At 39.3% G+C, this 27,210-nt stretch overlaps 2 protein-coding genes across 5 annotated transcripts; both read right to left on the bottom strand.

Annotated features, from left to right (window-relative positions):
• Nucleotides 1-355: 355 nt before the first annotated feature.
• On the bottom strand, nucleotides 356-12,098 carry rereb (arginine-glutamic acid dipeptide (RE) repeats b). Of its 4 annotated transcripts, none has more exons than XM_046028435.1 (17): nucleotides 11,821-12,098; nucleotides 10,847-10,895; nucleotides 10,239-10,363; nucleotides 9,537-9,636; nucleotides 9,307-9,441; nucleotides 8,867-8,947; nucleotides 8,582-8,735; nucleotides 8,369-8,455; nucleotides 6,891-7,084; nucleotides 6,517-6,675; nucleotides 5,745-5,855; nucleotides 4,504-5,645; nucleotides 3,292-3,496; nucleotides 2,497-3,202; nucleotides 2,242-2,382; nucleotides 1,964-2,138; nucleotides 356-1,379 (listed from the first exon to the last, which is right to left on the bottom strand). In XM_046028435.1, exons 1-17 carry the CDS (start codon nucleotides 11,844-11,846, stop codon nucleotides 1,346-1,348), a joined length of 3,624 nt encoding a protein of 1,207 aa, XP_045884391.1. In that variant the 5' UTR covers nucleotides 11,847-12,098; the 3' UTR covers nucleotides 356-1,345. The 4 variants fall into 4 exon arrangements, with proteins under 4 accessions (XP_045884391.1, XP_045884390.1, XP_045884393.1 ...); XM_046028434.1 differs by having other exon boundaries at nucleotides 6,517-6,678; nucleotides 11,821-12,097; XM_046028437.1 differs by having other exon boundaries at nucleotides 9,343-9,441; nucleotides 11,821-12,097.
• A 1,389-nt stretch (nucleotides 12,099-13,487) lies between these two features.
• On the bottom strand, nucleotides 13,488-22,070 carry eno1b (enolase 1b, (alpha)). Its single transcript, XM_046029045.1, has 12 exons — nucleotides 21,944-22,070; nucleotides 19,211-19,305; nucleotides 18,987-19,082; nucleotides 18,319-18,377; nucleotides 18,136-18,205; nucleotides 17,663-17,796; nucleotides 17,332-17,554; nucleotides 16,493-16,690; nucleotides 14,812-15,013; nucleotides 14,583-14,691; nucleotides 14,233-14,291; nucleotides 13,488-13,886 (listed from the first exon to the last, which is right to left on the bottom strand). Exons 1-12 carry the CDS (start codon nucleotides 22,063-22,065, stop codon nucleotides 13,817-13,819), a joined length of 1,437 nt encoding a protein of 478 aa, XP_045885001.1. The 5' UTR covers nucleotides 22,066-22,070; the 3' UTR covers nucleotides 13,488-13,816.
• Nucleotides 22,071-27,210: the final 5,140 nt, after the last annotated feature.

Raw genomic sequence — 27,210 nt, 5'->3', positions numbered from 1 at the left:
TAATTAATACATTTGCATATGTACAACAGCAAAACTTATATTAGAACTGACATATCCATTTGGTGTTGCTTTCTAAGGTGCTTTGATTTATTAACCTTAAATTAACTGTTGCTACCACTTTCACCGTTTAAAATTATGTTGCGTAAAAACAATCAAGCAAATGATTGTTGTCACAGCACTTCATATCTCTTGTCAAACAAGACTGCATACATATGATTTTACATATATGACCGATTTTGTGCAATAAAGTGATTTAATGCATTAAAACCATGAATATGCCACACTGCGACTATATTGTTATTTTCCCACATGATATACATTTTTTTCTTTCAAACAGATGAAAGTGCAAAGAAAGTAAGGTGTCATTGCAGAAATATTTATTGAAATAAATATGCAATGGATACACTTTCATATTATGTCACATAAATATTGAAATTAAATTTTAGAAATTCCATTAAAATGCTCCAGATTAAGTTTCTCTCCAATTCAAAACAATGTAAATACATTATTCTAATAAACTTTCTGTCTGTAGTGACAGTTTCACAATCCAATTAATAATTATCTCGCCATAATTCCATATACTGTTTTAGTTTAGGATTTACTGCCATCGTGCTGAATAAAAGGGTCAAGTGTTCACACCTACTGCTATGTCAATAGTACTCATTCATACAGAATATTGTTAACATGTAATATTTACAATCTCAAAAATGAGTGAATAAAAGCTTCGGTTATACTGTGAAAAGATATCTTGATATATAAAACTTTAGGATTTAGACAAATATTTAGCAGATTTAAGAGTAAATCCGACCTCTACTATACTTTCAAAGTCTAAACACCACGATGCAACTTGCTACTCTAGTTTGGTGAAAAATGAAGACTTGAGTCATGCTAGGTCATTACAATCATTCAAACACTGATTTAACTGTCATTCTGTACAAGGAAATCATAGGGATATTTAAACTTAACACCAAAGCCAGTCTGTTTTCATATCCTTTATAAGAGCCATATTTGAACAAATTCATATCACTGCATATGAAATAGTTTTACAGTTTGTTAGAGAAAATCTGTCACTTTAAATCTCACTTGACTGGGCGAGATTGGTCATTACTTTGATAATAAAACTAGTATAAAGTCTTAAGTGATATGAAAAGCTCAGACGGACTTTGACAGTCCCATTAAGTGCCAAACAAGGAATGCACATAAAGATCTGCAAAGATTTTTCTAAAATATATTATAACAAACAAACAAAAGAAAAAGATACACACAAATGTTCTCTTACAGTTTTCAGTACACAGTATTCTATAGGGTATGAGTGTAGGGTTTCAGTGCATGCACCACCTGGGACTCAAGATGGCTTGTCACCTTCTTTCTTCAGACGGCTTTAGAAAACAGAAACAAAAAGGTAAATAAGAGTTTAACCAAGCAATGTGGAATAACAGTAGAGAAAACATGTAATTACAACAATCACTGAGCAAATACTAAGGATTTTGTGCATAATGAATTCCCATGAAGCTGCAAAGCTTTGATAATAATAAAATGCTTTTTAATCAGTGAAAGATGAGATTTTCTTTTGCAAAGCCAATTTCTTTCATATTTATAATGCAGCATTGTTTATATGCATGTTTACTTTCTTGCACTTCTTCTTCACCGCCTTTTTAGCACATTGCTACATTTCTTAGTGTAGATCAGTGGAATAGCATGAAACCGATCCTCGTGCAACTGCACAATACAAAAACAAACAAACAAACAACCCCCCCCCCCGACATAAAAATACTGCTCCATATCACTACAATGTTAAAAAGAAATCTCGCAGTCAATACACAGTATTGCTCGTACTGGTCGAATGTGTAATCCCATAGAGAAGCAGAGCATCTGAATTGAGGATTAATATTATAAAACATAGTTGAATTCATCAAGTAAATGTTTCAGCCCTTGCACTACATAAGACTTTCAAAAACCTCACCTGTAATAATCTTCCTGACTCGGTAAAGGGCCTCCGTGCAGGTGATGCCCATGCAGCCACTGCTGCTCCATCGCCATCCTCTGCAGCTCTGCAGACTGTGCGTGCATGGCCTGGAGCTGGTGAGCAGCAGACATCTGAGGAATCGGGCCCTGCAGCTCTCGTGGGTATGCAGCTCCTGTGGAAAACATATAAACATATAAAAAGACCACAGTGAACGTGCTGCACTCAGAGACTCAAGTTTTGGGCTGTGAGCATGTTAAAGAGTAGAGATGACAGACCAAACAGTGGATGGCGCAACATCTCGTGATCATGAGGAAGTTCGCTGAGTAAAGCGTTGGGGATTGGGCCACCAGGGAAGGGGAACCGGGCCAAACGTGGTCCTGCTGCCATGGGGTCCACTAGAGGATGAGGGCTTGAACCTGGATGAAGAAATCAATCATACAATAAATGAAGGTCAACTTCACACCAGTGAATGGATTACTGGTGACTAATTCCCTTCTCAAAATCAGTGAAATCAATAAATCTGGCCTCACCTTGACCGAGGGGATCCTGTTGGTGCAGGTGGAGGTGGGAGTGAATGTGAGAGTGCTGGTGATGATGCGGTGTCACATTGAGCATCTGCAGCCTGGCGGCAGGGTCAGTCGCCACAGACGCCATCCTCTCTGCGTGAAGCCGCTCGGCAGTGAGTCGCTCTGCGTAACTCAGCTCCGGGCGCAGCTGAGGTCCTGCTAGAACCATTCTCTCCCGCTCCAGATGGTTCAGCCCGGGGTGGAATGCTGCGAAGGGGTGGGGAGGCCCGGGAATGTGGGGAAGACCAATCGCCCCGTGTCTGGCAAAGTGCTCCATGGGGTTGGCCGAGGGGTGTAAAGTTTCCATGTCTGGGGGCTTGACCTCAAAGCCAGGCTTCATCCTCTCCCGGAGCTCCCTCTCTCGGAGGTTCCTCAGCTCCCGTTCTCTGAGGCTGGGTTCAGCGCTGTACAGGCCATGTGGCATGTGGTAGGCCAGCAAGGGTTCCCCAGGGCTCAGTGACACATAGAAAGGGTGGCTGCGGTTGGTGGGTGACATGACATGGGGTCGGGCGTATTCACTCAGGGTGCGCAGGGCAGGTGTATCAGGGCCAATATAGGGGGGCACAGCAGCAACAGTGGTGGGTGGCTGCTCAAAGGAGGGGCGTCCATGGCTCTGAGACGTTATCTGAACATCACTCGTACGACTGTCGTGAGAGGAGCTGGAGGCTCTCTGTAAGCAAAGGTAGCGTGTGAGAACTCGTACACGTTTTCGTGAGAATGTGCTTAAAAAAATGGAATGAAGGGAATTGTTATACTTACAGAATGTCTGTCTGCCTCTCTTTCTCTCTCTCTCTCTCGGTCTTTCTCCCTTTCGCGGTCTTGCCGAGCACTGAGCTCAGTCTCTCTCCTCGACTTTTCCACGGCCTCCTCCCTTTTCTTGGCCAGCTTGGAGGATGAAAGTGGAGTGAAGAACAGGTCTGTTCTAGCACAGGAGTTGTAACCACGATCCAAGTGTTTGATAAACCTGAAAGAAATAACAGATGTGCATTTATGAGTGCGACTAATAAACTTAATTTACACAAAATGGCAACATGAGGTTAAGGAGCATTTGGCTTTGTACAGTATACAAACAAAGAACATGTAGCGTTTATTTGCTCCTGACTTTTATATTTAATGACATTTCAGGCGCCAACTTTATTGCTGAGATCTGGGAACCAATTAACTCTGCTAGAATCGTCTTTACAACTAAGTCCATGTGGCAACCACATCAGCAATCAGACAGGTTTTAAACAAGTCCATAGTTTAACTGTATTTTGGAAACCACTTAAGCAACATTAAAATCATTGTCCAAAACCTGCTGCTGCTAACAGCCACGGGTGCTTCAACTTACACCTACCATACTTAATGTAATTATGTACACAAGCAGATTTATAAAAGGGAAGCCTCTAACAGATATTTTGGATCAGTTCACTTTTGTTTCACCTCCAAATAAGTGGTTTAGGTTAGAACTAAGTTAAATCTGCTACAATTAATATTTTTTGCAATGGTTCATGTAGTGGTCACTTGTAGTGATGAAGCCACAGAGAATTATCAATAGACTTTACAGTCCACCTTTTTTTAGTTTAGCGTTGTTTCATCCACAGGAAGCTCAGTCACAGCTACAAATGCCCACAGCACACTACCTGTGCAGCACCAATCGACACATACAGACAAGGTTCGTGACTAGCTAGTGGACATGGTGGAGCTGGACATTTTTATTAGGAGGTGGTGGAGACCAAGCTAGAAGTTAAAAAAAAAAAATACTGAACCTAGCATTCACCAGGTAGATACAAACTCTTAATGCATGCTAATGTTAATCTGTTTCAACCGGACCGTCTGCTAAGTTTGCCATATCTGCATACTTGTGTTGTAATGGTGGAATTTTTCTTTCAGTTTATCTGTACTGACATACTGTGGAGTAGCTGCTTTCCCAGGAATACACAGGAATCTCAAAACCTTCCTTTTTCTAAGAAAGAATGTCTTCAGACATACCGCGCAGACTGGCTGGCGTGGCTTGCCATGTTGACAACGGTGGGCTCTGGCGAGGGGCTCCGGGGTGGAGACGGTGGGCTCTCAGCCTCTTCCACCTCATCCAGTGGCTCTTCTTTGATCTGAATTTGTGATCCTCCTGCTGTGGTGCCTGACGAGGGTCTCAGAGGAAGCGACGGGAGTGACGACTGGAGGTTCGGCACAGGGCCGGCAGCAGAAGATGTTGCAGAGGTGAGAGGGTGTGAGGCTGCGGCAGGTGGATGAGTGGAAGTCATGCTTTTTCCAGGGTGGGTCCGCACCTGAGAGATCACTGGAAGTTGGATGGGAAATGACTGCATTGGCAAAGGCTGCGGCATCAGCTGAAGAGGGGGAGGGGGGGCGCCCGGATGATGCTGGTTGGGCAGAGAATTGAGGGGCTTTAGAGCAGGAGGAGGCGGGAGATTGGAGGGCATCTGAGGGAAAGGTGTAGCAGACTGGTGTGGCATCTGTTTGTGTGAAGGTGGAATTGGAGTGGTGGGAGGTGGCTTGACTTGCGGGCCAGACAGAGCAGGCTGGGGGAGCTGAGACTCCCTAAAGAAGGGTGGGGGTCGCTGCGAGACCTGAGATGACGGGCCATGAGGCTGCAGAGGCTGGGCAGCGCTTAGAGCTGGTGGTACCTGAAATGCTGGACAAAGAGGAGAGTCCTGACCAAGCGCTGACGGAAGAGGTGGTGGATCAGAAAGAGAGTGAGAGGTGGGCTGCGGTCGGCTGTTTGGGCCCGCTGTGCTAGCTGACTGAACAGCAGCTGGCTGAGGGAGGTCTGGAGGAGGGGGAGAGGGGCTCTGAGCAGGATCAGCAGAGGGGGTGCTTTGCATTGTCTGAGGAGTGACGGGAGGGCCCTGAGAGGGGACGGCCTGTGGGACTGATGTGTCAGCCGCCACAGCAGCAGTAGCAACAGGCTCCGATGGGACGCCGTTCGGCTGGGCGGACGAGTCAGAGTCGCTCTCGTTGCCCTGTTGAGGGCTAGGAATGCTGGGAGAGGAGCTGCGGTTGTCCTGATCGATGTCTTTGGTGTCACTGCTGCCATCGTCCTGAGCACTGCGGCTTTCTGAAGAGCTTTCCTCCTCTACCTCGGCCTCTCCCTCTGACCGGGAGCCCTGTGGATCCTGGAGGAACAAACAAACCTTGTATTCTTACCGTCCCTGCTTCACTAAAAGGCACAAATGACACCTTTGGAGGTTTTATCCAAATGGTATGTGACTCACCTGTGTCTTCGGCCTTTTAGGTGTAACTTTCTCTGGTTCGTCAGGCTCCTGAGCTGGACTCTCCCGTACACGTTTTGTTGTCTTTGGCAACATCACCTCCACTTTTATCTTCTGTGGACACAGCATGATATATACACAGTAGTGTTACTACTGACAGAAGGCGATGAGGATAACTGACACAAAAACCTAACTGAGTCACATCTAGGTTTGGGCTAACTCAATTTTTCTTTGAAGAATCCCTCATCAGTTCTTGTCCAGTACACAACGTCAAAGACCAATTCCTAGTGATTCATGACAATGACATTTTCCTAAATCTGAATTTGAAAGCTTCTTATAGGTGTCTACAGCACCCCAAAAATACATCTGCAACTGTAATGTGTGAAATTCTACTGCCAGTCGAAAATCAGAACTCCAACAAATTCTGATTCACTGTTAAAAACTGTTTCATGAGTGTTGCTCACTGCCCTGCAAAATGACTCCAGCCAACAAAACTCTATATATCCTGTAATTACAGTATCGGTGTAGTAGTTATGGGGCTGTTGCGATTAGCTCTCTTTGTAGCAGCACAATCAAAAAGCAGCCACACTGTCGATCTCTTTTTTTCCCCCTGACATCTTCATTCCTTACATGCGACTAACTGCAACCAAACAGACCATCCAGCAAGGTACACATGCTCAGTACTTTGCAAACAACCCAGCTGGTCTAATAAGATAATTAATGTCATACAGGTATCACAATGTCGATGTATATGAAATGTGTACATTATGTTTACCTTGTTCGTTCTCTTGCTGGATTCATTCTTATTATCTGTGGAAGATGATCTCAAAGAATTACAAATAGCTCCACTCGGGGAGGTCTGGCTACTGGACTGCTGATCCTCACTGGTGGGGGAGCCTGTGACCCTCCTGTGGCCACTTCTTAAAGATGACAGCTGCTTTAAAAATATTCAGTTGTTAATATTAACACAAGCAAAAAAATAACTATTTCCCCCCCATGTACAAGAAATTTGTCAGATTCAGTAAGGCTGTGCTATAATTTCCTGGTATATATCATATTTATATTTTTACTACAAAATGACCTTTGATATTTTCTCAAAAATGTTTAATAAAGATGACAGTAGGATTAATCTGCCAGCCTCGGGCTTACAGGTACTCTACTTCGCCGTGTCCTCATGCCATGCTTGCTGTTCACTTCTTCTTCCTCTTTAACAGGTTTAAACATGAACGGAGCGCCTGGAGCTTTTGGAGCTGGCGGCAGACATCCGTGTTTGTTTTCATATGTGCGACAAGTCGTACACAGCAACAGGTTGTCTCTTCCCCCTTGGTGCCAATCCTTAGAGCCTGTTGAATACAAGCACAAGTTTCATTAACCATTTAAATGTACTTTTCTATGTCTCTATGTGAAAAGACAAATCTGTAAAACATTAGTATTACATAAAATACAGGGCTGTCGAGAGAACTGCAATGTTGCAATACTGTGCTGTTGAAAAGCCAACTGCAGGGGTGGCTAGCAACTGCCATAACCGTTTCCAACATGAGGACTATTAGTAAACCAGAGAAGATGGAGAGACGTGGGGACAGGACACAATGGGGTTCCTGGAGCAACCCATACTGAAGCTCTTGGGTTGTGACAACTTTCCATCTCCTATCATGGTGAAGGGGGATCATCGGCATCGCATTGGAAAAGTTTCAGTTGATAAAAATCCTCAACTTTCTCCACAAAGAAAACGTCTTCCAGCTTGCAAATGAAAAAAGCAACCTTCATCTGGACAAGATGATCTCTTTCTACCCGGATTACAACGCCTAGCTGCAGCGCAAAACAGACAAATTCAGCAGAGTGAAAAAGATCCTGTTCTACCCCACCAAACTTTGGATCCAACACAGAGCAGCTGGTAGATTATTTTCTTCACAAAGCTTAAGTTCAAAGTTACCTTACTAAACTGGAGACAACATTTTCATGATGATACCTATATCATAGCAATGATGCAGCACCTTACTTACAGTGCTCCACCGCCAACAGCACTGCTTCTGAGGAAACACTGCAGTTTTAATACAATATATTGTTAAATGGTACAATTTCAGACACCCAAATTTGTTTGCAACATGTGATACATGTTGTATTGGTGTTTATATGCAGATATAAATGCAAGATGCATTTTACAAGCGCACAAAAAAATAAATTCCACTTCACCTCCGTCTCCATCCTAGGAGAAATACTGCCTTTCTTATATTACAATTTTAGTTTACGCTTTGTCTATCTAAAAGCTACACGGCAAGTGAACATCACCTGCTTTGCAGAGCCTTCCTGTTATTTTCACTCCTTTTATTATTGATTTTATTTTGCCTGGCATACTGAGGCATAGACACAAAATGTTTCACTGCTGATTAGATTATTAAATAACACGCCCATAAGATCCGTCTGTCTACTTAGACTCTCCGTTTCCGTATTAATACAGACGCGAAACAGCCCTAACAGCCTACTACACAGATTGGTTATAGCATTTAAATGGCGCCAACACGCGCCACTCTAAACCAATGCAGGGGAAATTCCTTCACCACAACAGCCCTAATAAAATACTTAACTTTGCCCAATGTGATAAATCACAAATGAAGATGTACACTCACTTGTTGTGCTACAGTGGCTGCAGCTCTTAACTTCCTGTTCACTGTCTTCACTATCAAGATCATCGTCACTGGCAGAACTCGCATCCACTGCAAAGGAAAAGACCAGCTTCATTGAAGACCAAGGCCAACTCATATGTTTTACACCGCAATGTGAACAAAATTCACTGGCAAACAAAACGGCTACACATTTCTGGTAAACTCTTAAGGGCTCACCTGAATAATTTCGTGAAGGGGTGCTGACGGGAGCTGCCACAGAGCGGGTCTTTGCTTTGCGAGACGATGGCTGTCGGCGTTGCTGTCGATAAGCTCTTGTTCCTGCAGCCTCAGGAGTTTTCTTCCAGTGGTAATAGAAAGTGATCAGTTCCCCCTGAGGACAACAGCACAGTTATCCTCAGACTTTTAAGAACAATCCAAGTTATGTTTCTAATCAAAAATAGAGCAACCATGAATCACCACATGCATTATTAATTGTTCTGTATCCAAAAACATAGTATTTACGGTCTTTTTGCTGGGCAGAAAGTCTTTCCGGATGCGGAAGAAATTCTTTCCGTACTGTCTCAGGCCTTTGATGAAGCGTTTCTGTGGGGGGGATGTGAAGGTGGATACAATTAAATGTACAGCTCCAGTACAGTAAATGTAAATACAGTAAATGTAATGTTGCTAATACACAATTATTATAATTAAGTACTAGACTTATTTGTTGTTTAAAACTAAAACAGTGGTTTACTTAACTGTATTTTATATCATATTAAATGCCGTTTTAACAGCAGTTCATGAAGTTGACTAAAATGCCAAATTCTGATCAGAGAACTCTCACTGCACTTTCAATCATGTTAAGTATACTTAAAATACATAAACGCTTTGCCTCTGTTTCATCGGCGAGGATTTTATCTGCCTGCACAAACACTGTTACGGACCAACAAACAATCAGCACTGACCTTCGGTGCTGTCTTACTAGCTAAAAGGCGTCTCACCACATCATCCTCCGACCAGCATTTCTCAATAAGCTTCGGCAAAGGCTTCTTAACCAGACGCTGGAGTGCTTTCGCTGCATCATAATGACTTGCATGTAGCTACAATTGAGAAAAACACATGTGTTTGTAAACATGCAATGCAAGATTCTTTGAATTTACTGGATACTAATGAATATAATTCAAGTTGTGCTCACCATGTTGAGCGCGTTGAGTGTGGTATCATCACGGGAGGCTGCTAAACATCCATCCTCTGTGGATCCACCATCACACATCCCTGCAAATGCTGCCATGCTCCTTAAAAAAATAAACAAAACATATTTATGTTGTTATTTAAAATCAATATAAAGGGTACACTTTCCTAGTTTGATTTACAGTTATTTATACATAGTGTGGTACAAAAATATCAAATGAGAAAGAAACACACCTGAGACACAAATTATGTTTAAACTGATTTATATGTAGTGCAACCAGGCTTAACCACAGCGGCATTCACATTACCAGACTGGTTTCGTTTTGCAAGTACTTCCCTATTTGTGACAATTCCGTGTCAAAAAGCTAGTGAGCAACTAGCCCTACTTGATCTATTTTAAGTACTGGTTTGGCATTAAGTAGTATAGCAACAAAATGATTCCATACAGTTAGAGCACAGCAAAGAACAAACAGGTTAGGTTACTAGGTAGTGAGGACTATTTCGTTAAGCATTAAATAGCATCTGCATCTTGCAATTCAGTAAGGACACGGCTTCAGGTAGATGATGAGAGTTTATAGTAAAATCATATTAATTTAACATTCTCAAAATATATTTTGCCGCCCTTTTGCAAAGATGCTAGCCTTTACACATGACTCAAGAATGGAAAAGTACCAGTCATTTTAAGCAATAGAGTGCAGACACTGACCTGGCAGCTCTGAGGTACATGAGAAGGTCGCAGTCATTGACCCCAGGTGTCCACTTGAGCTCTTCACTCTCTGTCTGAGTCTGTAAACCAGGACCAGGTCGTGGCTGCAACTCTGGAAGCTTGGCCTGCAGTGACACCAAACAAAAAAACCCCAAAAATAACAGCTTGTTAACACTTGTTAAACCATCTCAAAACTGAATGCCCTGCTAAGATGTGTGTTTAATAAGGTGCACTCTTTATTAGAAATTGGAAAACAGTCATTTGCATTTTAAGAGTGATTCAACTGTCAAAAATGTGAATTATTACAAAGAGTGAGTAAAGTAATTACTGGATAATGGGTTTTGTTATAATCAAATAGATGCTGCTGGTGTTTAGTGATAGTACCTGTCATACCATTAAAACAGATCATTCTTAATACCTACTGCATGGCGTGCAAATAATAAAGCACACTGAACAGACAGGTCTGATCAGTTTTATAATGAGCTTAACAAGCCACTAGGACTGCAAAAAAATCAAAAGCATGTACAAATGACTTTTTATCATAGTCTTTAATTAAATTTTAATTTTTAAAATTACATAAATAACATTTCTCTCCTGGCAGGGTGTACCTGATGACTTGGCCCCACTCTTATCTCACCCTGTGTGCTGTTCAGGCTCCTGAAATAAAACAGAAAACATCCCATGTTCATGATGTGCATTCAGTTTCAGCAGCTACCTGAAGTCTTAACACTGGCAAAGTGTTTGAGAATCAAGGAAAAGTAAATGAAATTGCGTTGACAGTTAAAAACAAAGGGCTAAATATTAACTTTTAATTAACGCTGCACAGTGTCTACACAGACGTCTGATCAATAAGCGTGGCTGGTGTCGGAGCTGACTCCCTCCAGAGACGATTTGCTCCCTCCCACTGCACCGTGATTTCAGCAGCAGAATAACATCCCGCCTCTCCATCACTGGTAACCAATCTCTGCTGTGACCTGCGACGTTTCTTATATTACATGAATGAAATCCGACGCTAGCTACCGCAAAAGACTGTCAATCAATCATACATGAGCTGCTAATTTTTTACGGTCACCATTAAAGAACAGTGTGTGCTACTTCGCAGAACAGGTTGACGGCAACTGTCTGACTCCGTCTCATGGCTAACTGTTTAGCTAAACTATGCAATCAATAATAAATATCAATGTTAGCGTGCACAACATGTCGTTGACATGCATAAAACATACATACGCGGCAACGACCCATGACACGTTAAACAGCCGATTAATTAAACATGTTTGCCAGCGATGCTTAAGGTCAATCTGCTGCACTATCATTATTTAAAGTAGGATCTGCAGAAATAGCTGTTAGCTGCAATAAAGCGAGCATAAATCCATTTTGCCAACAGGAGCTGCTAGCTGCTAACGAGACAGTAACACTACGCCGTTATTTGGCTAGCTTGTTAGCCAGACACGAACTTCGTGACCACTGACACTCCGACTATGTCATACAAACGGCTCTCAAAGTAACGCTACTAAACCCTAACATACATATTTCATACACGGCAGCTAAAATGTAAAGGCAAACGTTAAGTTCATCAAGTTACCTCCGCGGACTGAACAGGTCGTCCATGTCGAAGGATGTTTGGATGTGGCTTGTTGACACTACGCAGCGCAGTGGGCGATACACACACACACAAACTATGCGAATCCCCTATTACATGGCTATTCAAAATGGAGGCGGTGTAGTGGAGGGAGTCGGTGTATTTTTTTCCCAGTGCAGTGACCTCAGCAGCCACAGCTAAGCCTTCAAAGTTGTCTGGGTGTACATAACTGAGCATGTGCCGCGGATCAGCAGCAGAAGCAGCCACTGGGGCTGGATGTCAGCTGCTGCTGCTCAGGCGTCCATGAATCAACACATCACACTGTGTTCACGGCTGTGGTTATTAACATAACATTCACCCACCGCCGACACTTAATGGAGGACAGCGGTGTAGAAAACCACCGAGTGATGATATTTATTGCCACTTTTGTACTACGACAACTATTCCTAGAGGCCGATTGGTTATCAGGTTACGAACCAAAGGCAGCATTACAATAATTAAAATTAATGTTACACTGTTAATACAAATTTTAATTTAATGTTAGACTTATATAGACCAATATTTTAATTATATACTGTTAATGAAAATACTTAAATGAAGTGTAAATACAAATATTTACAGATTAACAGAGCTGCTTAATATTACAATAATGAAAAAATAACATTGTCAATAGTTAAAAAAAAAATCATGTTAGAATAGATTAAGTGATATCTGACTTAGGTTATAAAATCACAAAAGGAATGAAAACTTTTTGGTAAGGCCTTCGCAGAAACTACATTTATGTTCACTGAAAGGCAAATAAGACAATCTACAAACCAGAAGATGACAGATTAGATTTTCAAATGCAAAATACGGTCAACCACTGAAAATTAGACTGAACAGGTTGTACTGTGATATTATGCACAATTTCCATCAAAAGTGAAAGCATTCATTTTGCATTAACCTGCAGAGCACATTGTGTTTTACTCCCTCTGTCGCCACAAGTTTTAAACACAAGATGTTAGTTAACACTGTGCATACCTGAACTCACAGCTCATTAAGACTGACACCACAAACTGATTTACACGCAAACTTTTTTTAATTATGCACAAAAAAAAAAAAAAGGACACAAAAAGTACTCCTCTTTAATATTCAGAATCTCCCTGCAAAGGTGCAGACTTTTAAACATGCAAGTGCTAGTTTTTAAAAATTTTAAATTCTGTAACAAGATTAAACAGGTTTATGATTGAAATAGTACATAAAACTCAAGAATTATGAGTATGCTGTTGATACAGGAACAAACAAGTTCAGAATAAGACTGCACTGAATTTGACTTTGCCTCACATGAAAATGAGAAGTGTGATCTGAAACGCATCAAAAAAAAAAAAAAAAAAAATTAAATCTGAGGTGAAAAGTTCCAAGTAGAAAGGAACTTTGTTAAAGTTTAAGTTTTTACTTTTTTTTGGAGTGTTCCTATATCTGTTGAGAAATCTCTAACATTTACACATTTGCAGATACTTGTGCATATTTCCATATTTCCCCACAGGTCCCTCTCTAGCTTGATAATCGTCATTTGTTTCACTTCATTATACATCCATTTAAATCACAGAAATCAGAGATGTGGGAAGTCAATCTCATTCAACCACCCACCCCCACAACAGCAAAATAAAATGAAAGAAATAAACACATTGTCACTAACAAAACTTTTATTTATTTTTTATTAAGTGCGTCTCCAAGTGCAGCTCGTGATTACAGTTAATCAAAAATTAATATTACTTGAGTTATATATTATTTTACTCCACATAAAACAGAATGCAGCGAAAGACTTGGATAGTCAAGAGTCACAAATCCAGTAACTACAGTAGTTCTCTCAATTCATTAATTTATTACCACAGTTAGTATATGAGCAGTTCTAGATTAACCGTTGTTGCTTATAATGCATTTGCCACTATTACCCGATGTGCTATCATGGATTTGTGTGAGTGAAGCCATTTGCATGTCAAGTAAATGCTTCAACCATTTACTCAACCAGTGGATTTCTGAAGTTTCTTCCAGCAAAACGAGCCCCGTCTCCCAGCTCCTCTTCAATTCTACAGTTAAAAAAAAAAAAAGTCCTCTCTTTACTGCACATGTCTTCACAACAAATATGTATTTTCACCTGCATTTAATTGTATTACTGGTTTAACTTAAAACCCTAACTTGGCATTAATAAAGACTAAAGATAGGAATTAAGTACTGACAACGCTATTAAAATGAAGGGAAACGATACAAACCACTAAAATCATCTTTATTCAGTATAACACAAGTAAGCAAGTTGTAGTTTAGCAGAAAGGGGTTTTATTTCACAAATTAATGAACACCACATGTGAGGTTACTCTTCATATTTAATAAAAAAAAAAATGACATGATTGTGATAAAATTCCTCAGTGTACTTACCTTAGTATCTGGTTGTATTTGGCCAAACGCTCAGAGCGACAGGGTGCCCCAGTCTTGATCTGGAAGCGTTTGACAAAATGTGTACAATGATTTCAAACAGAAGAATTCAATGTCTGTTAATATTTGTCCAAGTCACATCATTATGATTCCTGTTTCACAGATATGATATTGGATTTTGACTGTTTTAGGTGTCTTATTAAAAAAGTATATCAAAGTAGTTTATAAAGTGGAAATTATTTTCCCCCAATGTGAAAACAGGAGAAAAATCTATAATTTGTGGCCCACACTTTCCCAATATATTATGTTCTCAGTTGACACAATCATACAATAAACATTTTGTCTGAATTTACCTGTCCAGTGCATAAGCCAACCACCAAATCTGCTATAAAGGTGTCCTCAGTTTCACCAGAGCGATGGCTAACCATCACACCCCAGCCACTCTCCTGCGCCATCTTACACCTGTGAGGAGGAAGAGTGAGACGATCATCCTCTTCACATTACAGGTCATTGTATGGTATGTAATCATATATTTAACTGATGTGCATTAACATCCCAGGCTTATTTTAAGCGTTGTCTTACGCTCGCATGGACTCCGTAACTGTGCCGATCTGATTGACTTTAAGCAGCAGACAGTTGCAGGCCTTCTCCTCCACAGCCTTGCTGATGCGATTAGGGTTGGTCACCGTGAGATCGTCTCCAACAACCTGGATGTCTGTGCTTCCGGTGAAGTCTGTCCAGGCCGCCCAGTCGTCTTGGTCAAAGGGATCCTCGATGGAAACCACTGAGTGAAAATATGCACATATTCCTCAGTGGATAGCGAAACAGATGATCTGGTTTGCTTAAACTGAAATATTTGTGATCCTGTTCAGCTGTTCATCAAAAGTGCCAAAAATAAAAATAAAAAATAGCCACACAGGCAGCCAAATGAACCAATCACACCTTCTAATACCCATCAGATTTTATTTCTGGTTTATTACATCTTGGGTTGTCATTTTTTTTAAGTTTTGACCATCAGTTACAATACCATCACCAATTACTCACCACAGTAATTGATATGTGGGACACAACAACATTACTACAGTGAAGTCCAACAGGTGCAAGAAACACAAACAATGAGACGATTATACAGGGTCATAAAGAAGCCAGATGTTTAGCCAGATTATCTAAACCATTTTATTTTGAGGTAAAACAAAGTGAGCGCAACCAAAATGTCTGACAAATCCCTCATTGCACAGGTATTGTGCATGTACAACAAGTACCGCATGTCAAAGATGAACCAGGAATTAAAACTACACACTATAATAGATGTTTACAGATTGTTTGGTTAATGATTTCATTTAAAATAGTCTGACTGCTCATGTTTCTTTGCCATCACACTCCACATCACAGACTAGGTTTCCTTACATTTGATTGTACTTTGAAAAGGAGGGATTACAAACAAAATTCAGCACTGGAAATAAATATCAACAGTCGCCCAGTATAAAAGATCACTATGTCGTGAGGATCCAGTAATGATCAGAACAATAGTGTTTTAACAAAATTATTTAATGTGTATCTGTAAATCATTGGCAGGTACAGATAGTCACTGTGGTATTATAGCTTGTGAATACTATATTTAAATGCAGCTTCCATAATTTGGCCAATTTGCTGTTTAAGATATAATATAAATAACAAAAAACACCTACATTAAGAAAGTAAGCCAACATTGTTGAAATTTTCTTAACAGGAACATCTCTATCTTTGCAAAGACGACTGTTGTGATAAATAGTAATTTGACTTTAAGCTCCTGTTAGAAATCACAATTGTTCTTGCCTGTGCTTCATTGTCACTGAGTCAAAGGAAAGTTTTGTGTGAGCTAGGCTACATTTCAGCAAGTGCTTTGATTAGGTTTTACTTGATTCAAAAAGTAGATGACTTCCAGTCTCTCTTATCTGTTCCGTTTCATACTGGTTTAAAACTTGAGCTGCAGATCAGGATGCCAGCTGCTTTTTTAGATAAAAAAATAAATAAATACAAAGTACTATGAATGAACAAAGGATGAAACAGGTGTTTGAGGTTGCAAATCAGTGTTGACAATAACGCACAATCCGTTTGTCTGGATGAATAGATTTAAGACAGGAAAGGAACCCTGTATAGTTACAGAACAGCCAGATCCCGTCCCTTCATGACACTACGCTGGTGCTGACATTACTGCTACATTGTGTGTCCTGCTTTCCGCCTGCCAAACACTGTGTATGAAGCGAGAGTGTCAGGAGGTTACCTGGATAATCCTTCACAAAGCTCTTGTAGAGATCAGCCAGCTCGTCAGAAGTGATGTAACGGCTCGGGTCGTCAGGAGACTTGAAGTCCAGGTCATATTTTCCCTCCCGGTAGAATTCAGACGCTGCCACATCCATGCCAATCACAACCTCATCTGTGTATCCTGCTTTGGCAATGGCCTCCTTTATTAACTCCAGAGCTGCAGAGTCAAATGATCAACAAAGAAAAAAAAAAACAAGAGTGTAGTATGTCACTTCTCATGATTTACACTTTAAAACTTGCATGGAGCACCAGAGAAAACAGATTACCAAGAGTACGTGAATGATGATTTACAAACTGAGGGACACAATAGAAGCCTAAATTCTATAATGCAATCCAATAGTCCTGTAACTAATATCGCCCATATTCACACACACATTTTTAACAGCTGACTGTCACAAAGTTGTTTTTTTTTTAACATTTGCATCACCATGTACGTAAATGAGATTGGTCAAATATTACAAATACCATTCAAGATAGTCCAGTCCAGCACAACACCGCTACCAACTGCAATTTCAAAATGCTCCATAGAAATGAGTCAAAAAAAGTCTACTAAAAAATTTAAAACCAACATTTTCAGTATGGCTGTTTATTACTGGGCTTGTGAGCTGCATTACATTTTGCAGACATTTCTATTTTTATGGTCACTTAGTGCATGATCCAAAATGCCAACCTTCCCAAATCTTAGCACAGTCATGAAAGCAGTTTGACTTCACACTAGGCAAAAGGAACCTGAAATCTGTGCTAGTCGCACAGGGAGTTTTATATATCAGCACAAACTAAGTCACTCCTCTTACATACCTTCCATGTTCTCCAGGATGTTTGGGGCAAAGCCACCTTCATCGCCCACGTTGGTAGCATCCTGACCGTATTTTTTCTTAATGACGTTTTTGAGATTGTGGTAGACCTCGGCTCCGATGCGCATAGCCTCTTTGAAGGTGCTTGCACCAACGGGTAGGATCATGAACTCCTGCATGGCAAGCTTGTTGCCTGCATGAGAGCCACCGTTGATCACATTGAAGGCCTGGTGGTGGTGGAGGGAAGAGAAATGAGTGCTGTTCACTTCACAGTGAACTGGAGGATGAAACACCAGGGAAACGTACATTGTATGTCATTTGACACCGATCCTTACCGGCACAGGCAAGATGACCTCAGGGTTTCCTGCAAGGTCAGCAATATGACGATACAGGGGGACCCCTTTCTCTGCTGCACCAGCTTTGCAAACAGCCAGGGACACGCCCAGGATAGCATTTGCTCCAAATTTGGCTGTTTGGAAAAATTATATATATCTATCCCAAAAATAATCATAATAAAATAGAGATTCACATATCACTGCTGATTGTAGTAGGGGGACAGAAACTTTCACTAGAGATGCTTCATAATGCAACAGGACAATGACCTTAAAACAGAGTCCAAGTAAGAAAAGGGTTTCTAGAGCCAAACTGTTAAAATTTCCAGCTGGCCAAGTTGGTCATCTGACCTCTATCCAAAAAGACTAGACTGAAGACACGTACAATGGTAATCCAAAAATGTTTCGAAGACTGTGCTGCAACCTACATATGTTGTATGGACATAAGTCACAGCAGTGTGATTATTGTCACTTACATTTGTTGTCTGTGCCGTCCAGGTCAATCATCATCTGGTCAATTCTCTCTTGTTCAACCACAGATACATCCTTAGGAGATAAGAGGAACGAATTGGGAATGACAAAAGCATCTAAATTAAGAAAAAAGTCTGAAGTTTTGGTAAATAAAACACATTGACAGAAAGTGAGAGTTATCTTCTTACTTGGCCAACAAGTGCAGGTGCAATAGTTGAATTTATGTGTTGTACAGCCTGTGAGACTCCTGTGAAGGACAGATCAGTGTGATTATTCTATATTATTTATACATTATGGGCAAATTTTGTCAAGCCAATAAAGACAGATTTAGAGACACATGCAACTTTTATTTCTTAAATACATATAGAGACCCATGCAGTGGTATAATTTATTATTAGATTTTTAGGATAAGAAACATTACTACTCATTCCACATGTCAACAGTTTTATTTCACAGTTGATCAACCCACATGCCAAACCGCAACACTGGAGTGACAGCATGCTTTTCTGACAATTAACCATGCACATAATATCAGGTTGATCGCACTGAATGATCAGTTTGTTTGTGTAATTGAATTTTCTGTTAAATGAACAAAAATTAGTTTTTAATTAAGAGGCACAGGCAATAAAAAACTCACTAACCCTTTTAAATCTGGCAAAAAGAAAGAGTAAAGAGGACAGAAAGAGTGAGAATAACAAAAGTATAAAATATAGTATTTTGCATTGAAATTGAATTCTGCTTCAAACTGCGAAGGCCACAAAGCTTGTTTATATTTTGTGGTACATATCAAAAACCACACCACCTGACAATTAACTAATTGTTTCATGTTAAAAAGAAACAGAAATGGTGTACAAACCTTTCCCAAGGTAGCGAGACTTGTCATTGTCTCTGAGCTCCAAGGCTTCATAGATTCCAGTAGATGCACCACTTGGTACAGCTGCCCTAAACAAACCTGTGAAATGTACAAGTATATGAAGAGCAGAAACATGAGAACCACTAGAGACGATAAAATTTATTTTGTAGATTAGGCACACTGGCAACATGTTTACAAAATTTACAAAGTCAAACACTGTTGCCTACCGTTGTCAGTGTAAAGGTCGACCTCTACAGTGGGGTTTCCACGAGAATCAAAGATCTCTCGGGCATGGATCTTGAGAATGGACATGGTGTAAAACCTTGAGATGAGACAGAACATGAACTTGTTATTATCTGGCAATCCACTGGACAAATGTGCGCTACAGCCTGTAGGAACTTTAGTTTAAGACAGCAGAATAATGCAAATAAAAACTCAAACTCTATAAAAAAAAAAAAATCTATTTTTCTGTTACAACTGGCGCACCTCTTTTAGTCTCTTTCCTCCTTGGGGCTTACTCACAAAAATATCCTGACCTAGCTGCAAGCTTAGGCGTGCTAACAGGCATGCTACCATCATAATTGGATTAGACCTTCTCATCTGATTAATCACATGTCAGTAAGGATGCAGAAAGTGCTGCATCTGTCAAAGCAAGGTTAAGCTAGGAGCTGGAAACCTATGTTGCTGCAGTAAAATGTAGAGAAATTTAAGTTTTACCATAGAGTTATGATGTTACCTTTATTGCAACAGAAACTCAGCCACAGCAAAGTCTCTCTGCATTTAACACGTGACACAATAATCCCAATAATCCCTCCCCTTTTGCTTGCCAAATAAACAAGCATGCTAACTCACCAACACAACATTAAGGAAACTGCTGTTCCAGCTTTCAAAATTATTAAACACCAGATACAGACACCTCATATTAACTCAGCGGCAGATCTGATTCGCTCCATAAAATCCAACAGGTCAGAGATAAATTGATCCAACCAAAAGCTGTTCAGTCACTCAGTGGGGACCGTTGGAATTTCTATAGGAATACACTTTACCTTCATTTTTACAGTTACACTGAGACCTCCTTGTTTTCACATCTACTTCTTTTCACTTAAGATGACATGTCTACGGTAGCCTACCGTATTGTTTCGCTGTATAGCAAAGATGAAACAATTAGATTGATTGGTCGAAGGACCAACTTAACTAAGTAACCATTTCTTCTTGCTCTTCTATTATTTTAAATGAAATATCTGTGGGTTTTGGACTGCTGGTCAGACAAAGACATTCAAATATGGTAACTTTGGCTCTGATGGACAAATTTTTTTTCCCGGTGTTTTGTGCATGTAAGGACAAGAATTAAAATATTTATGCCCATAGCAGATAATATGCAATATAGCAGATGACCATCTGAAAACAAGGTTTTGCACTTTAGCCTGTTCTATAGGTTCTACCAGCAACTTTAACAAAAATTTGACATTTCATTAGAATAATATTTATAGTATTAAATAAATGCCTCAATATAAAATACTCCATATAATGCACTTTATACTTAATAAAACTAATAACCAGATCTCTCCTGTATGTATTAAATCTAAGACAAATTCACAATTTCTGCGAGTGTCCCTGGATCTCAGACTTTTGGACTAATATAGCACAGGAAGTGGGTAAGATTTTCCCACTGAAAATTAACAAAGATCCAGACCTTTTCATACTGAGCTTGCCTTACAACACATTGTCCCTTAGTAGATCTGATGTCAAACTATACTATATGAACAAAAGTGTGGGATACACCTTAATTATTAAACTAGTAGGCATTTCATTCAGGCCCATTGCCACATGTATATGAAACCCAGCCATTTAGTCTGCCTTTGCAAACATTTGTGAAAGAATGGGTCGTTCTAAAGAGCTCAATGAATTTGAGCATGGTATGGTAATAGGATGCCACAGGTGCAACAAGTCAGTTTGTGACATTTCTTCCCTCCTAGATACGCCATGATCAACTATAAGTAGTAGTATTGCAAAGTGGAATTGTATAGGAACCACAGCAACTCAGCCACAGAGTGTCAGACCACGTAAAGTTACAGAGCTAACGTTATGTCGCGGAACAGAGGCGCATGGTGCGTAAAAGTCACTAATTCTCTGCTGACTCAATAACTGCAGCGTTCCTAACAATTCAAATTAGCTTTATTGCCATGAATGTGTAACAACAATATTGAATACCTAACCTCCTCTGGCGTTAATAGCAGCACAAAAACTGTGCGCCGGAAGCTTCGTGGCATGGGTTTCCATGGCCGAGCACCTGCGTGCAAGCCTTACATCACGGAGTGGAGTGGTGTAAAGCACGCGGTCACTGGACTGTGGAGCAGTGAAAACGTGTTATGTGGTGTGATTAATCACGCTTCTTTATCTGGCAGTCTGCGGGACGAGTCTGGATTTGGTGAATACCAGGAGAGCGTCACCTGCCTGACTGCTCAACGCTACACCTTTGGGATGAACTACAACGGAGATCGCGAGCCAGGCCTCTCGTCCGACATCAGTGTCGGACCTCACAAATGCTCTTCTGGATGAAGGGGCAAAAGTTCCCATAGACACACTCCAACATCTTGGTTTATATTCTTTTCTAGAAGAGTGGAAGCTGTTGTAGCTGCATGGGTGGGGGCCAATAAGCTAACTGCACATATTATATAATCAAACAAAATATAACAATTTCTGTCCAGAAACAGGTTTTGTCCGTGTATACAAACATACAAAACGTTCAACTTGTCAAACTTTTATCCAGAGCCCAAACGCAACGTTTCCGATTGTAGCATCAAGTTATCTAACTAGCAAGCCAACTGCATTCAGTTCAACGCTATACGTGAAACGAGAACGCGAGCATGTTGACAGACAAACGCTACGCCCAAATAAAAACAAAGAAATGAAATGTCTCTGCTAACAATGGCGAAGACTGTGCAAACAGGTGTCGCTACCTTGCTGCCGACAAGTGGGGAAACTGAAGTGCTGAAGCAAAGCTACCCGTTTGCAAGTGAGGAATCAGACAAGAAGAGTTTCTTCTTCTTCCCCTTATACCTTTCCTGTGCGCTTGACGCATGCGTGTTGCCGCCCCCATAGTTTTCAACGTAAACATTGTAATCACTGAATGTAACCAGGATTTAATGGAAATCTGAGCTTTGAATAGATGTCATTGATTTTTTTATTTTTAAGATCCTGACACTTTGTTCACTCTAGTTCACTACACTGCTCACTTCACACACGTCACCTTAATGTTTTTAAACAATAGATTTACAATGAGACCAAAAAAAACATTAATTGGTCCAGCTGAACCAAGATATAATGCAGATGTAATGCTTTTCTTACTCTTCTATGATATTAAATTAAATATCTGGGTTTTGGACTGTTGTTCAGACAAAACAAGATATTTGAATGTGTTGACTTTGAGAGATCAAAAACAAAAGTTCATGTAGAGCAGTTCATAGGAAAGTGTGAGAAAGTAATTAATGTGAGCTCCTGGGTGAAGGCAGACATAATGCAGGATATGATTCATAGAGCTTAGTAGAAAAGCTTAGGATGTTTGGCTCACAAAACTGCTCTAGTAAGAAAGGTTTACAAATCAGCAGTGTGTTAGCGTATATGAAGCATCAGTGTAGGCCTACACAACCGAAGCATGTCTGGAAGTGGGAGGGCCTGAAGGTAAAATGTGTGACAAATAATAAATGAGTAAGCAAGTAAATTTATTTGCTGTTTTTTAAGTTACAAAGTGCTTCACAATACAAGCATTTAGGACAAAGCAGCATGATCTCAACAATCTGGCTAACCTAAATGACTGCCTGGACTCAATGAGAGGCTGATGTCCCAAAAAGTTTTATCAAATTAAATGAAGATCCGATAAACCTGTTTCTGGTTGTGATTCTTATTACTAGTCAGGTTTTCTCCACTTTTTTTGCAGTAACAACAAATTTGTACATCACACCCTTAATGCTTTTACTGGCTGTTTTGCTGTTTGCTAGACATCTTACTGATTATAGCACTATCACAACCTGCAGTATGTCTTTCTTCAGTCCAGGAGCTCACATTCAATTTAACACATTACATTAATAAAGATTTTTGTAAATCTCTGGGTTTTTATTTTTTCACATTGCACATATTCTTTTTTCTTTATACTGTGGACATTTGCACATTCTTTAATCATGTTTAGCACATCCTCTTCATTACTGCACAGCTCTTCATATACATTTTACATATTTTAATTGTACATTTCTATTTTATATTTATGATTCTTGACTTTTACAATACTCGTTTTCTTTTCCCTTCTTTGCAAAAACAACAAAGTCGTACATCATACCCTTGATGCTTTTACCTCTGGGCTTTTAGGAAATCCTGTTTTACTAGAGTGGTTTTGGCTGCTTTGCTAGACATCCTACTGATAATAGGTCTATAAATCATAACCTGCAGTATGTCTGTCTTCACCTTAGGAGCTCCCATTAATTACTTTCTCACATTTTCCTTCTACAAGATTTCAATGAACTCTTGATTTATATCTCTTATCAAAATATAATCATACATATCTTCATTATTGAAGGTCTTCATTCTTCTTCATGAACAAATCATGACTGTTTTCCTTTTGTTGCAACAAACTTGACGTTTTCTGTCAAGATTGTTGAAGCTGTTCTCTCTGTCCTTAAATCTCTTATTGTTTTCCCATGTGCATACTTAATATTCTTGCCTCTTATCCACATTGCACCATCATCAGCAAACAAGTATTACCCAATTCTAATTTTAAAATAATCAGTTATGTTATTTCCTAGACACTGGATAATGCTGGACAAATGAAACTGTCCTGTGGCATGCTGCCATCTAAGATGACCCCTATCACCTTTGCCGACCACTTGGACATGATTAAATGTATATTCTTTTCCTGCAGCATTATACTGTACAGCTAATAGTATCTTATGATCCCCAACAGACATGTGTTGACAAAGACAAAAGCTGCCTGTCTTGGGACTTAAGACGACGACCTGATTCCTCACTGACAGGCAATTTGGTGAACAAATGAACCCTGTCAACTCATGTTACATTATTTGTTTCCTGGAAAATGTGATCAAAAACACAATATGTAAGATTTCACATATAATATACTGTAGAGGACGATGAAAATCTATTTTCTGTAGTTGAGTTTATTGTATTAACATGCTTTGACAGATCATGTTCTTGTTGGTCATGACATTTTACTCTGAAGACAACAAAAAAAAAACAGCTACAAACCCAACTGCAGGGGGCAAAGGTTTTTACTGTTGATGCCAACCATATTTTTATGTCAAAATAAAAGCAACAATGTCCCTCTTGTAACAGATAGGATAGAGAGAGAGATTCAGACACTCATAAACCAAATAAATTAAACTGTAAGGTACATTATGTATTGTACATTTTACCATGGAGACACAATATTGTACATATTTTGCAGTCCAAGCCATCTAGTCCAGAACATGGCCTATAGAGCTGATTCAACATTTCTCTTTAGCATCCTCAACAAACACTGAAACTTGAAACTGCTTTTACAAAGTTATACTTTGCATTGCAATGCATTCCGTTTTAGGTGTTTATGATGTTATGTCTGTCTTACCAAACCAACCTTGAAAAGTAGGTTAACATCATGTGTTAGAAAATATTTCTTTTTGGTGCAATGTGTGTGTGTGTGTGTGTATGTGCAGTGTCATGGTTAACAGTCCCTGTCCTTTCGTTTACTTTGTCAGGAAGTAAAGATGTTCTATCCTGTCTAATCAGAGAAGTTATAAGATGTTGTGTCTCAGTTTCTTGCCGCCAAGCTAAAGTACCTTTTAAACGACACATCGATGAATCGTTGAAATAATCTATAGAAGCTTCGAATACTAAAATCATTGTTAGCTGCAGCCCTAGAAGAGACACATGCAGCTCAACTTGTGACCTTGTTTCTTGGGTAGAATTGAAGTAGAAAGATTGTTACTTTAAGCAAATCTCATGTAACTGTGGGGGGTTGGTTCCAGGTGTCTTTTCTTTGTAATAAATACATTCAATATTATGACAAGAGACTGAGGAGTGTGTGCATCAAAACTGAGTCTGACCTCAAAGTACAATTGTATTTTTTATATGTCATCAGGGACATAGCTCTGGTACATATCTTATTTCTCACTTTAACAGAACTTTCTGATAGTGGTCGCTGATACTTTCTTTTCTCTGGCCATCTCTGTGGCATGTGGTGTTCTCCGGGGCTTCTGCAGCTGCTCAGCTTTTAACATATGAAAAGACAAGATCATATCACTCTGTTTTAGCCTCATTTTGAGATCTTAGCTTTAAAGCACACCAATTTTTATCTCCTAAATTGGTGTTCGCCTATGAGCCAGAGTCTCAGATCCTTAGGTAGGGCTCTGCTGGCTGTGTTACTGGCCAAGTAACAAAACTACCTATATAAATACATAAATAATTATATAATTAAATGATTCAATAGCCGGATAAAATGCATACAATAATTATGCAATGTGAAGCCTGATTGTCACTTTAGATTAATCAAAAATAAAATTAGATATTAAATGCATATTTATTTGTGTAGTTATTTATTTATGTACTTTCATTCATCCAGAGTGTAACTTGCTGAAGCAAAATAAATAAATTTGTCATCTTCATCCATCAAAAGTGCGATTTGTGGTTGAACTTCTACTATCTACTGCTTTTGCCTAATTCAAGATGGTGGCACCTTGTGCAGATCTTAATTAAATCTTACCTGCTACAATGGTACATATGTTGGCCAAGTAATACTCTTTAACCTGCCCTCTGACTTTTGATGGATGATAAATTCTATAATTATTTATGTACTTAGTTTCGGTCCTTAAAACCCTCTTGCTAAGTCTCGGTGGTGACCAGTACGCCTCAGCTCTTGAACTTGAGACTGCAAAATCAATGACATATTTTAAATCCCTTCTTAAATCTTATCTTTTTAAAAAGCTAGCACATTGTTTTATCACCACCATATCTTATCTTATATTATTGGTATTTTATGAAACGTTTTAATCCTGGTTAAACTAAGTGATACACTTTGTAACTTTGTTTTGAAAAGTTTACTTAAAGTTTATTATTATATTATTATATAGCAAACTGATGACAAGGGCGTTGAAGGAACAATAACACCTCAATTAGCTCATTATGTTGATAGAAAATTAATTTTAAGTATGTATGTAAACAATTATTCAAACTATTCTGGAAAGAAGAAAGACAAAAAACAGACAGCAAAAAGGGTAATTACTCTGAACAAAGCAGTAGCACAGTAGAAAATAAGAAGACTTAGTATAAAGATTTTCTACAGATCAAAATGGTGTAGTGACAGGTTATTGCACTCTCTGTGCTGGGAGAAGTACTAGGACCTTTTAATGAAGTACAACTACAGTGTAGAAATACTCTGTTACAAGTAAAGATTCTGCATTCAAGCATTTAAGTGTAAGTACAAAAGTTTTAGCATCCAAATATACTTAAAGCACCAAAAGTAAAAGTACTCTTTGTGGACAATGGCCCATTTCACAGTCATATATATATTGAACTATAATCATCAATGCATTAGTTTGTACATCACTTTAATGTTGCAGCTGGTAAAGGTGGCTACTTTTAATAACGTTATACACAGCTCATGAATCCCCTTCCAGGGATAAATAAAGTCTTACCTTAACCAATTTTAATACATCATAATTTATTAGTTGATTTTATTTTGTATTATTAATCTGAATCTTAGGCAAAACTAACGTTTTTAATTAAATGTCATGGAGTAAAAAGTATATTAAATTGTGGAGTGAGTAAATGTAGGCTGTAAAGTAGCACAAAATGGAAATACTCAAAACACTGTATAGTCTGCTCTGTCCTCAGACTGTACAGGTGCTGGTCATATAATTAGAATATCATCAAAAAGTTGATTTATTTCAGTAATTCCATTCAAAAAGTGAAACTTGGATATTATATTCATTTGTTACACACAGACTGATATATTTCAAATGTTTATTTCATTTAATTGTGATGATTAAAACTGACAACTAATGAAAATCCCAAATTCAGGCAAAAGGAGCCCCAACTAAGTATTGAGTGCTGTACATGCTCATACTTTTCATGTTCATCCTTTTCACTTGGCCAACATTTCTAAAAATCCTTTTTTTGTATTGGTCTTAAGTAATATTCAAATTTTTGGAGATACTGAATTTGGGATTTTCATTAGTTGTCAGTT

This window comes from Micropterus dolomieu, linkage group LG18, assembly GCF_021292245.1.
Source record: "Micropterus dolomieu isolate WLL.071019.BEF.003 ecotype Adirondacks linkage group LG18, ASM2129224v1, whole genome shotgun sequence".
In the NCBI taxonomy this organism is placed as follows: Eukaryota; Metazoa; Chordata; class Actinopteri; order Centrarchiformes; family Centrarchidae; genus Micropterus; species Micropterus dolomieu.
This window is presented reverse-complemented; position numbering and strand designations above follow the sequence as displayed.